The 13,639-nt window shown below is 41.3% G+C and overlaps 1 protein-coding gene across 1 annotated transcript in view; it reads left to right on the top strand.

Annotated features, from left to right (window-relative positions):
• Positions 1 to 8,522: 8,522 nt before the first annotated feature.
• The window catches only part of LOC308662955 (killer cell lectin-like receptor subfamily B member 1B allele A), a gene marked incomplete at both ends in the record, with an annotated part of 28,978 nt that continues 23,861 nt past the window's right edge, over positions 8,523 to 13,639 (top strand). Inside the window, one exon of the mRNA XM_081319100.1 lies at positions 8,523 to 8,601. Coding sequence (XP_081175226.1) covers positions 8,523 to 8,601 — 79 coding nt within the window. The remainder of the gene's footprint in view (positions 8,602 to 13,639) is intronic.

Below are 13,639 nucleotides of genomic sequence, written 5' to 3'. Positions count from 1 at the left end.
GTAGCTCAGCTTAGAAACGTAAAACCAAAAAAACCTATTTGGGAACTGGTTTTACAAAGGAATTTAGGCAAGGCATTTTGACTGGGTAAAAAGGGCCACGAAGGTGATCATGAGTGCCCAGTGGAAACTCTGAATCTACTCCAACCCCAAGATGAATTATTAATGGATTGTTGCTCTATAAATCTTAAAACATCTCGTCATGTGCTGATTCATTGGGAGGGGGGTGTTCCTGGCAGAGATAACATACCAAAAGTCATGATGTAACCATATAGTATAAGATTATTTTACATTCATTTAAACTTTGTAAAAAAAATAAAATTGGAAGCTACTATACTTGCTTATATTTTGTTCCTGCTAGTTTGTATATTTTTTTAAAAAAAAACTTTGATAAAGTTACTTGGAAAAAAAAACCCTGATACATTGTTTTGTTTCAGTACAAGGGTGTTTATTCAACATTAAATTTTGTATTCTCATGTTCTTTTTTAATTTTTATTGTTGTGAGCCGCCCTGAGTCCTTAGGGAGAAGGGCGGCATATAAATATAATCAATCAATCAATCAAATCAATTGGAGGGAATGACATATTATTATTCTATCGTTTCATTCATTTAAGGGGCAAAACCCGCTTAACAACTCTCTCACTTAGCAACAGAAATGTTGGGCTCGACAACTACCTGTATTGTAACCAATAAGCTTTTGTTGTTATTTTAAATTCACTGTATCTTAGTGTATTCCAAAGAATACATTGTGCCTCAGTGTTCACTTGAAAGTGATTTTAGTGTGTGTCGATAAGAAGCAACGGATGGAAACTAGTCAAGGAGAGAAGCAACCTAGAACTAAGGAGAAACTTCCTGACAGAACAATTAACCAGTGGAACAACCTGCCTCCAGAGGTGGTGAATGCTCCAACACTGGAAGTTTTTAAGAAGAGACTGGACAGCCATTTGCCTAAAATGGTATAAGGTTTCCTGCCTGAGCAGGGGGTTGGACTAGATGACCTCCAAGGTTCCTTCCACCATTATTATGATGATGATGATGATGATGATGATGATGATGATGATGATGATGATGATGATGATGATGGGTTGCGTGTGTGTGATCGTAAAATGAACCTGGAAGTGCATGTAACAGCATCATTCATTCATTCATTCATCCATTCATTCATTTATAAAATTTATTGGCTGCCCATCTTACTAGAGGGTAACTCTTACAGTTTGTTGTTGTTAACTGCGAAGTCGTGTCCGACCCATCGCGACCACATGGACAACATTCCTCCAGGCCTTCCTGTCATCTACCATCTTCTGGAGTCCATTTAGGCTCACATCTACTGCTTCAGTGACTCCATCCAGCCACCTCATTCTCTGTCGTCCCCTTCTTCTATTGCCCTCAATCTTTCCCAGCATTAGGCTCTTCTCCAGTGAGTCCTTCCTTCTCATTAGGTGGCCAAAGTATTTGAGTTTCAACTTCAGGATCTGGCCTTCTAAAGAGCAGTCAGGGTTTATCTCCTCTAGGACTGACCGGTTTGATCGCCTTGCAGTCCAAGGGACTCGCAGGAGTCTTCTCCAGCACCATAGTTCAAAGGCCTCAATTCTTTGGCGCTCAGCCCTTTTTATGGTCCAGCTTTCACTGCCATACATTGCAACTGGGAAGACCATAGCCTTGACTATACGCACTTTTGTTGACAGGGTGATGTCTCTGCTTTTTAGTGTGCTGTCTAGATTTGCCATGGCTTTCCTCCCCAGGAGCAAGCATCTTTTAATTTCTTGGCTACAGTCCCCATCTGCAGTGATCTTGGAGCCCAGGAAAATAAAATCTGTCACTACCTCCATTTCTTCCCCATCTATTTGCTAGGAATTGAGAAGGCCGGATGCCATGATCTTGGTTTTCTTAATGTTAAGTTTCAACCCAACTTTTGCACTCTCCTTCTTCATCCACAACAAGAGGCTCTTTAGTTCTTCTTCATTTTCTGCCATTAGAGTGGTATCATCTGCATATCTTAGGTTCTTAATATTTCTCCCAGCAATCTTAACTCCAACGTTTGATTCCTTTCCCAATTTTGAACCAATGGGTGGTTCCGGGCCACCCAAGACAGAAAGGTCATAGCAGAGAGTTCTGACAAAATGTGATCCACTGGAGAAGGAAATGGCAACCCACTCCAGTATCCTTGCCATGAATACCCTATGGACAGTACCAAAAGGTAAAACGATATGACGCTGGAAGATGAGCCCCTCAGGTCGGAAGGCGTCCAATATGTCACTACCTCCATTTCTTCCCCATCTATTTGCCAGGAATTGAGAGGGCTGGATGCCATGATCATTTATGGTTAAACCAAGGCAATTATGGAAATTAGTTATATTGATTCTGTAGGAATTAGGTGTATTTTCAGCACATTAGGGGTAAGGCAGGCATGGTGCCAGATTGGTAGATTTGTTAAGTGAACTAAGAGTTAACAATAGAATTTTGTAAGCCACTCAGAATCACTTGTGTGTGAGTTGGGCAGCTATATAAATTTGTTTAATAAATAAAATCAGAACTGAGGAAGCGTCTGGGATGAGAGGCAAAAGGCCTTCAAGGAAGAAATGAAGAAAAGTCCAGTTGCCTTTTAAAAGAACATATTTGGGACAACCAGGGGATAGATGGGGAACCCATCAAATTTGCAAACGACACCAAGCTGGCAGGAATAGCCAATACTCCAGAAGATAGGCTTAAGATACAGGAGGATCTGGACAGACTTGAACATCGGGCGCTATCTAACAAAATGAAATTCAATGGTGAAAAAAGTAAGGTTCTACATTTAGGCAGGAAAAATCAAATGCACAGGTATAGTATAGGTGGTACCTTGCTCAATAGTAGTAACTGTGAGAGGGATCTCGGAGTCCTAGTGGACAATCACTTAAATATGAGCCAGCAGTGTGCTGCAGCTGCCAAAAAAGCCAACACAGTGCTAGGCTGCATTAAAACAGGGATAGAATCAAGATCAAGTGAAGTACTAATACCACTTTACAATGCCTTGGTAAGGCCACACTTGGAATACTGCATCCAGTTTTGGTCACCACGATGTAAAAAAGATGTAAGGCCACACTTGGAATACTGCATCCAGTTTTGGTCACCACGATGTAAAAAAGATGTTGAGACTCTAAAACAGACGTGTCAAACACAAAGCCCGGGGGCCAGATCCGGCCCACAAAGTGGTTTCATGCGGCCCGCGAAGCCATCCTGGAAACAGTGAGGGAACAGCCCACACTGCCTTGGCCCTGGCCCAGAGACCCTCCTTCTGCCAGAGACCCTCAGATCTGTTCCACTCCTGCCCAGGCCCCCATAGGCACCCTTGATGCGAACGATGTAGAGCTGGCCATGCCCACCCAGTAGGCCATACGCACTCTAGCCACGCCCATCCAGTAGGCCACGCCCACCCTGGCCATACCCCTGGCCCCCTAAGGGCAACCGCAATGCTGATGCGGCCCTCAATGAAATTGAGTTGGACACCCCTGCTCTAGAAAGAGTAGGAGAAGAGCAACAAAGATGATAAGGGGACTGGAGGCTAAAACATATAAGGAACAGTTGCTGGAATTGGGTATGTCTACTTTAACAAAGAAAAGGACAAGGGGGAAGTGTTCCAATATCTCAGGGGCTGCCACAAAGAGGGAGGGAGTTAAACTATTTTCCAAAGCACCCAAAGGCAGGACTAGAAGCAACGGATGGAAACTAATCAAGGAGAGAAGCAACCTAGAACTAAGGAGAAACTTCCTGACAGTTAGAATAATTAACCAGTGGAACAACCTGCCTCTAGAAGCGGTGAATGCTCCAACACTGGAAGTTTTTAAGAAGAGACTGAACAGCCATTTGTCCGAAATGGTATACAGTTTCCTGCCTGAGCAGGGGGTTGGACTAGATGACCTCCAAGGTCCCTTCCAACTTGATGATGATGATGATGACTGAGAATCTCTATATAGACATAATAATAATAATAATAATAATAATAATAATAATAATAATAATAATAATAATAATAATAATAATAATAAAACCATGAAACTGTGAAGGAAGCCATAAGGAACAGCGTATAGTATCCAGGTCCTGTCCTGATGTCCACAAGTCAATCTATGGGATAGACAACCTCCTGAATATCTTTGAGAGCTGCTCCTACTTACAGTAGGAGAAATAAACTACCTTGGAGTTTCCCAGCATGGTGCCTTCTGATTAGGTTGGGCTATACCTTCTATTATTCTCAGTCATTGTGTCCAAGAGTAGGAAATATGGTGGCTGTGGTCCAGTCTAGTATTTTCAGAGGACACCAGGCAAGGCAAGGTTCAGCTAGATGGACTGCAAACTCAAGTCCCCTTTGGTGCTGCTATGTAGGAAATTGTCTCCACTGCCTAATTCTGCTTTTATTGCAGGATGGAAGTCGTGGGAAATGGGGGAGACTGTGCGTTTTTTGGACAATGATGTCGTAGCCAGATCAGTGAGATGCAGCACTGAGCACTTTTTCATGTGCAAAAAAACATACTCCTGAGAGGTTATGAAAGAGAACTGGAACTACAGGTAGTCCTCGACTTACAACAGTTCATTTAGTGACCATTCAAAGTGACAACAGCTCTGAAAAAAGTGACTCGCAACCATTTTTCACACAATGGTTGCAGCATTCCCATGGCCACGTGATTAAAATTCAGATGCTTGGCAATTGACTGGTACTTATGACAGTCACAGTGTCCTGGGTTTGTTTTTATATATTATTTATTTATTTATTTATTTATTTTATTGGATTTGTATACCGCCCTATTCCCGTAGGACTCAGGGCCGTTTACAGGGCAGTTAAAACCATGAATACAAAAAATTAAAAACAATTAAAACAATTAAATTAAATTTAAGCCCCAAGAGTAAATCTAAAACCCAGTTAAATTAACAACCCCACAGTCTGGACCAAATGTTTCCCTATATTGCAGGGGTGTCAAACTCAATTTCATTGAGGGCCGCATCAGCATTGCGGTTGCCCTCAGGGGGCCGGGTGGGCGTGGCCAGGGTGGGCATGGCCTAATGGGTGGGCGTGGCTAGAGTGTGTATGGCCTACTGGGTGGGCGGGGCCAGCTCTACATCGTTCGCATCAAGGGTGCCTATGGGGGCCTGGACAGGAGTGGGACAGATCTGAGGGCCTCTGGCAGAAGGAGGGTCTCTGGGCCAGAGTCAAGGCAGTGGGGGCCGTTCCCTCACTGTTTCCAGGATGGCTTCGGGGGCCACATGAAACTACTTCACGGGCCGGATCCGGCCCCCGGGCCTTGTGTTTGACATGTCTGCTATATTGTAAGGTCCCACTTCAATTAACCACCCAAGAAAGCAGAACTCTTGAAACAGGCATTGTCTCAAAGGGATACTTTTATTAGGGATCAGTGACAGTAGGGAAGTCGAGGCCTCGCTATATCCCTTGGCTTTATGTGTTCCTGTTCTGCCATTCTCTTCTTGGGGGTGGGGAAGCTAAGGGGGCTTTGTGGTGCATGTACAACGCTTCCTCTATCTGCTTTGATGTATCATCTTTGGGGTGTGAAAGGAATGCCTTGGGGATTCAACAACTAAATGGAATGGACTTTGGAGAAAACTTTATAAATATAATTAAAACAATTTATCATAGACAAACAGCTAAAGTAATCATAAATGGAGATTTTACAGAACATTTTAATATTAAAAAAGACACAAGACAAGGATGTCCATTATCCCCATTATTATTTACATTAACACTGGAAGTGTTGAATAGAAATATTAGGCAAGACTCAGAAATGAAAGGAATGGAGACAAAAGGTGAAAAATATAAACTACAAGCATTTGTGGATGATTTGGTTTTTATATTATAAGAACTGCTTGAGACGAGCCTCCAGCTTATGAAAAAGACAGAAAAATTTGGAGAAGTGGCAGGACTGAAAATAAATAGGGGAAAGACCAAAGAGGTAATCAAAAACCTCACAGATACAAAAAAATCAACTGTCAGAAAAAACAGACCTTCAAACAGTTAAGAAAATCAAATATTTGGGTATCTATTTAACAGCAAGATCTGCAAGAATAAAAGAAGACAACTACGTAAAATTATTAAAACAAAATTAGACTTGGAAAAATGGAAAAATCTACAACTTTCAATGCCAGGAAGAATGGCAATACTTTAGTTTAAAACATGGGGTACATTTTATCAATGGCTAGAAAAACTGCGAGGCAGAGAGAAAGGAGCGAGAGATCGCTAGCCTTTAGCACCCAAAGGGAACACTTTACACATCAGAATTACCCCAAACCTCGAAACAAGTGGGCAATTTCCTTTGGAAAAAGAAAACTGACAATTAAATATTTTCAAAAAGAAAATATTACGAAGAAAACCCAGACCCCATAAACCTGCCATCACGAGATGTAGATGAACCCAGGAAAGATGGGGATACACCTGCCTACATCTCCTCTCTCTGTACCTGCCAATAAAAATTCCTATTGAAATGCTGCACATTTCAAGAGTTCTACTTTCCTGGTAGGGTGAACAGAGGCAGGTCCTTACAATCACCTCCTGTGACCTTCTGACAAGCAAAGTCAACAGGGAGAGCAGATTCACTTAACAACCGTGTTGCTAACGTAACACCCTCTCACTTCTCGTCCCCTGAAAGCGGTTGTAACCGTTGAACGTGACAAAAATTAAAAACCAGTTGGATGAAATAATCCCCAGTAGATTTATAGGAAAAAGATGTGTGACTTTGTTCCAGGTACTCTCTCTCAGCCCAACCCACCTCACAGGATTGTTGTTGTTGTTGTTGTTGTTGTTGTGAGGAAAATAGAAGGAAGAAGGAAGATGTGTTCACCACCTTGAATTATTTGTCAAAATTATAACGGTGGGATTTAAATAAATAAATAATAAAACCCCAGACAGGCATGTTTCCGTTTATTGTGTTTCAGCTCAGAAAAACAAATTCTGCTTCTTAGCCTTTACTCAACATAAACCTAGCAAAAGTCAACTGCTAATCGGCAGAAGTAATTATTAAAAGACAAAGCCAGACTTGGAGTCATGAAGTAGACAGGCTTAATGTCATATATCCGTATTCATTCTTTCAAGATGGAGTGCATCATATTGTAGTCTGGTCTTTGGGCTACAAAGGAAATGTGAGCTCTTTTTCACCATCTGAAGTGTGAAACCACAAGGAAATATCTCAGAAGGGTTCTTACACTAATGAGAATCCTGAATACCAACCACAACAGAAAGAAAAGTTAGCAGAAGCTTCTCTGTAATGAAGGACTTTGCTTTTATCAGCCTTCCAATGTGGCATCTTCGCTTGGTCTTGAATATCCAAGTTATCTGTCCAACTCACTGAAAAACAACACAGATTTCAGGAAAGTCTCTAATGGTGTGTGAGGTAAAGACATCCTGGAGGCTGTAAGAGGAACTTCCTCATTTTTAGACAATTAATCATTTAATTAATTCTGGAATGATTTGAAATGCTACTTCCCAGGTTTTCTGCCCTAGTGGTTAATGCCACCAGCCAGAAAGCGAGAGACTGTGAGTTCATGAATGCCATTTGGGCGACTTTGGCTAGTCACTCTCATTGCAACCTACCTCAATGGGTTGTTGTTGTGGGGAAAATAGGAGGAGGAAGGTGTGTTGGTGATGTTTGTTAATGTAATTGTTATCTGGAATTGGAATATTCTTTATTGGCCAAGTGTGATTGCACCCACACGGAATTTGTCTCTGGTACATAGGCTTTCAGTTACATACAAATAACAAAGTGATAAGCCATAGATCATAAATCATAAGATACAAACAACAGGTGATAAATCATAAGATACCAATAGGAGAAGGTAGTAGGGAGGATGAGAAAGATGAGGAGAGAAAGATGAGGAGAAGGATAATAGCAATACAGCCTACTATATGGATAAATATCTTTAGGCCTAAGACAGTGCTGTGGGAATTAGGTGTTCAGCAGAGTGATGGCATAGAGGAAAAATCTATCCTTGTGTCTAGTTGCTTTGGCATGCAGTGCCCTATAGCGGCGTCCTGAGGGGAGAAGTTGAAACAGTTTATGTCCAGGATGTGAGGAGTCTGTAGATATTTTCTCAGCCCTCTTTCTGGCTAGTGCAGTATACAGGTCCTCAAAACAAATATTATGGCTTGCTGTGGTGTGGATTCAGTTAGGTAATAAACCAAAAGGAAGATTCCTGAAGGCTTTGCAATGAGAAGTTATTTGGAGGAGAAATGAGAAGGAAAACTCAAAAGGAGAAAGCATCAATTGCCTTGATTTGTTGCTGAAGACTGAAATTCCTCCTTCGCTTCCTCCTTTCTGATAAATGAATTTGCTGCCCTCAACTTGAAACAGAAAGTTCTCTTATATTTTGATAAATAAAAGAAGCCTTAGAAGCAAAGCAGGCTGGTTTCTCGCTGGTCTCACAGCACTTCCTGTGCGATCTTGTGGCCCACCTCCAGATAACAGTGGTTGGGGCTGCTGCTCCTACCAAGTAGAGATGGAACAAAAGTGCTGTTACTCCTTCAGATTAAACTAGTAGCTGGAGTAACAATGAAGCAAGAAGATGCCTTCTACTCAAATTACCGGCCAAAGAGAATGCAAAGGAGACTCAAACAATCTCAGATGCAAGGTAAACTACAGCTTATTTATAGTCATGGGGAGGGGCTTCTAAGTTGATGGTTTTGATGGTCTCAATGCAGACATCTTGGGGATCTCAGGAATAAGGGAAGGAATGTAATTGCCAATTTCTCTTTTGATGAGGTTTCTACCAGTTAGCTTCTCTATTGATGCAATCCATTGTACGATCCCACCTTTCACACATTCAGCCTTTACACTGCTCCACAAGGCACGGCTTCTTATTTTCAGCATGGTAACAGAATAAAAGAATGGGAAAGGACCTTGGAGGTCTTCTAGTCCAAGCCTCTGCTCTATCAGAAGACCTATTGCCATTTCAGACAAATGGTTGTCCCATTTCTCCTTAAAAATCTCGAGTGATGGAGCACCCACAACTGATTAAATGCTTGTCTCTAGGAATGCTCCATAATTAGTGATGAGCACTAAAAAAAAGGTCTGTTTTCCATTCTACTGTGTTTCATGGCATAAATCACTTTATTTTAAAATAACATACTATCTTCCATGCTTTGTCTCCAGGGCTTTCGCATGAGGATATGTATATATGTATGCCTGTATACATATGAGTATATGTATGTACATGTGTGAGTGTATGTGTATATATGTGTGTGTGTGTGTGTGTGCGTGTGTGTGTATCTTTGGTCGTTCGGGTTTTTTCCCGCGTAGAATTGAACCCGAACGACCAAAGATCCACATACAAACACCCGCGAAAACATATATATCTGTCTCCAGTGCTTTTTTTGTATAAGAAAAAGGTGCAGGAACTCACATATGTCATACAACCCGCCTTGCCTACCCTACAAGGTTCCATCCAAAAAAGGTGCTGGAACTCCGTTCTGAGCGTTCTATGACAAAAAAAAGCCCTGTCTGTCTCTCTATCTCTATCTCTATATATCTATATCTACACACACAGAGAGAGTTTTATTTTAATTTTGTGTTTGTGACAGAGAGATCATTTATACATTTACAATGTAAAGTTAACATGTAATGTTTACAGTGTTTTTAGTATTACCAATACAGCAAAATGCCTAGAACAGAATAATTCAGCCTTCCCCACCAAGTCTTTTGGACTATGGTCCCCCACCAACAAAGTCTTTGTTGCCCTGTAGTTATAATCCAAAATATCTGAAGCCATCAAATTGTGGAAGACTGGGGGAAAAAAGATTTCTTTGATACAGAAGGATCATCAGAAACAGTAGGCAGGTATGAACAATGGTTATGAAGAAAGCAAACTTTCTTTGTTACTCTTTTGTAGGAAAGAAAAGGCCAAATTAAATATAGAAAATAACATGGCAAGAGTTATACTTTCAATGTGGAGAAAGGACTTCATGGTTTAAACTAGGCATTCTGTTGCTAGTTCATCCCTTATTTTATAGTAAGGATGAGATTAAATCTTCAAAATGGAAGAAAACAGAATCTTAGCTAGCTGAAAGGTAGTTCTCGACTTATCACCACAATGAGAACCAGAATCTCCATGGCTAAGCAAGCCAGGTGTTAAGTGAGTCAGGCCTGATTTCACAACCTTTTTTTGCCATAGTTGTTACATGATGCTGCAACCATCATAAATGCATGCCAGTTATCAATTGTCCAAATAGAAAATCATGGGCCTTGCTCAGTGGTGGGATTCAAATATGTGAACAACCAGTTCTCTGTGTGGATGCCGTTTCTGGAACTCCGTTCTAGACCTGGGCAACAAAAAATTAGCTACCAGTTCTACTGAACTGGTGTGAACCGGTTGAATCCCACCACTGGTCTGGGGGATGCTGTGACAGTCATAAGTGTGAGAACCAGTTGTAACTCACTTTCTCCAGCTTCAAAATTGTTGAACAGCAACATTGAATGGTTGCTAAATGTATGATTTTAAGTCGAGGACAACCTGTACTTTAGTTGAGCTACGAAAAACACAACTGGAGAGGACTATCACAGGGGTCCTCCTTAAGATTTTACAATGTGGTCTTCAGAGTCCATAATCATGCACAGAGGCCTCAGAGACAGAGAGGTCTCCTGCTGCAGTCCATGAGATGCTGCTAATGGAAGCGGCTCCTTTGAACCTTTCTTCAGCACAGAGCCCAGATAGACTCAGAATAAATGCACGGAGCCCCCAGGTCTGTTCCGAAGGGAACTGGTTTTCCAGATCCTCAGCCAGCCAGAGAACCACTTTCTCTTTTCAGCCTTGAGTTATTTTTTCTCTCTGATTTCACTCTCCAGCTTGGACCACTCACTTCCTCTCCAGTTCCTCCTTCACAGATTTCTGTGAAATTAAAAATAAGGGGAAGTCTATTGGAGCCTCTTCTGCTCTTCAGAATAAGGGTGGGATAGAAGGCCGGATTAAGATCAACTGATGCCCTACAGCAGGGGTGTCAAACTCGCCATGTCACATGATGTGTTGTGACATATCGTGACTTTTTTCCCATTGCTGGAGCTGGGGTGGGTGCGGTTTTGCCATGATGCATCCGGCCTGCAGGCCAGCAGTTTGACACCCCTGCCCTACAACTCAAATGGTGCCCCTCAATTCTTCCATTGCTTAACTGACAAGACATTCAGATTCAAAAATGCTGAACGTGAAGCAAGATTAAAAATTCAGTTTTCTTCCAGACCATTCCCCAGGTTGGACCCCACAACTGTATTAATTTAAAACTTTTATTTATGTATTAATTTAGAACATTTATATGACCACCCAACTCGATCATGGTGAACTCAGGCAGCTTACAGAGTATGTTTATTGAACACTATAAGCAAATTATTTATTTATAATTAGGGCATTAGAAAAATATGGAAATGTTTAACACTTTTCAATGCATTTTAATAACTTTATTATACTGTAAGGGGAAAATGGAACTACAAAAATTTATGGAAAATTAAAGTTGCCAGTGAAAGAGTTAAGGACATGATGGCTAGGAAAAGAAACATACATCTGCTTATTTTGCTTAATTATTAATACAAGGCAGGTGGGATACAAATGTATGTATAAATATATTATTTTGGGGAAAATATTATTCATAATGAAGAGTGAAACATTTACTACCAATTTCTTACACCTCCATTTTTTCCTTTCAAAATATTCTGTGGTGGATATGGTCCTGATATGACTAACTCAAATATATGAGAGGAAAGAAGAAATTTGATGCTGAATTAAACTGTCAAGGCTGAGTTGTGTACATTATTTCCTTTTAAATCTAGATTCATTTTCCATCAATTGCATATTTGTTTGTGACTGTGTTAAAGCCAGCATAGCCAAGCCAGATGTTAAGGTCAACTAACTTAAAATTAGAATTTGTGGGTCATCAACTGGAAATAGTTGCAGAATAGCAGATTATGAGGTAGAAATATGTAGGAACAGCATGCCTCTGAGCATATGGTCCTTCTAGGGCAGGGGTCACGTGACATGTCGCGACATATCACAACTTTTTTTCCATTGCCGGCAATGGGGTGGGCGCGGTTTCACCATGACACATCCGGCCTGTGGGCTGGCAGTTTGACACCCGTTCTAGGAATTTGTAATGGGTCCCAGAACCAAACTCTCAGATTTTTTCAACACTTTTCCTCCAGTGATATTTTTCAGCTGCAAGGACTTGAGTAAGATTTCACTTAGGGGATGATTAATTAGTTACTTTCGTAGTCTCCCTTTTTTCTTGAGATATTAGCAACAATGATGACTAATGCTTTATTCTTGCTGGTAAAGTGAAAAGGGAAGAGTAAACAAAGAGTAATCCACAATGGAAGAAAGCCAGGGAAAGGATTTTTTTTAAAGATTTTTATCCCACCTCACTCTATATAAATATCCACACCTTACATCCTGGAATAAACTGTTTCAACTTCTCCCGTCAAGCCACTATAGCGCGTTACATGCCAAAACAACTAGACACAAAGATAGTTTCTGCCTCCATGCTGTAACTCAGCACTGTCTTATGACTAAAGATGTTTACCCATGCGGTAGGCTGTATTGCTATTATCTTTGTCAGCTTCTGATGATGATGATAACTTTATTGTCACTTTGAATGTACACCAATCAGCATACATCAAAATAAAATTTCGTTGCATACAGCTCTCAAAGGGTCACCACCTCCGATATATACTCCTTGTTCGTGGCCCACTCAAATTTCACATTGTCCATTTTAGTCTCTAGGGAGTGAGCGATGGCAAACAGGACAGATGGAAATGGGGCTCCATGTGGATTAGCCCTCAAATTCGCTTGTATTCTGACAACCTCGACTTCTTTCCTTTTTCTGATCCTGACTCTTCCACCTTTTCCTTTAAGAGGCCTTGCTTCTTTTCGCCCCTGGAGCACGCTGCCGCTGCCACCAAGTCCTCCAAAAGCCTCTCTTTCTTCCTCTGGGCCTGCCGACAGCCTCATCCAGTTCCTTCACTCCATAAGCTCCAGGTCCTCTCCTCTTCTGGAAACAGCCCTGATTTGCAATACAATCCATCACTAGGCCAGCAGTCAGATCTTGCTGCTGGTAGAACAGATTCAAACAGTGCCAACGAGTTTTAACGGTCTCATCAACAGTTCCAAAAGAACTAGAAACTCGCCATGCCAGCAAAGATTGTTGGTCATATGTCGTATGTTATCTTAGTTCCACCATGTTGCTATAACACATTAAAATCTTCCTGATCATGTGGCCTATACTAGCCCTTAATATCCCTCCCAAAACTATTCGCCTTCAAGAGCCAATGCAGTCGCAGCCATTCCAGGCACCGCCATCTTAGAATATATTCTCATCATAATCATAACAGTAAAGTTGGAAGGGACCTTGGAGGTCATCTAGTCCAACCCCCTGCTCAGTGAAGAAACCCTATACCATTTCAGACAAATGGCTGTCCAGTCTCTTCTCAAAAACTTCCAGTGTTTGAGCATTCACCACTTCTGGAGTCAGGTTGTTCCACTGGTTAATTGTTCTAACTGTCAGAAAGTTTCTCCTTAGTTCTAGGTTGCTTCTCTCCTTGATCAGTTTCCATCCATTGCTTCTTGTCCTGCTTTCAGGTGCTTTGGAAAATAGCTTGACTCCCTCTTCTTTGTGGCAGCCCCTGAGATATTG

This window comes from Vipera berus, assembly GCF_964194415.1.
Source record: "Vipera berus genome assembly, chromosome: 2".
In the NCBI taxonomy this organism is placed as follows: Eukaryota; Metazoa; Chordata; class Lepidosauria; order Squamata; family Viperidae; genus Vipera; species Vipera berus.
This window is presented reverse-complemented; position numbering and strand designations above follow the sequence as displayed.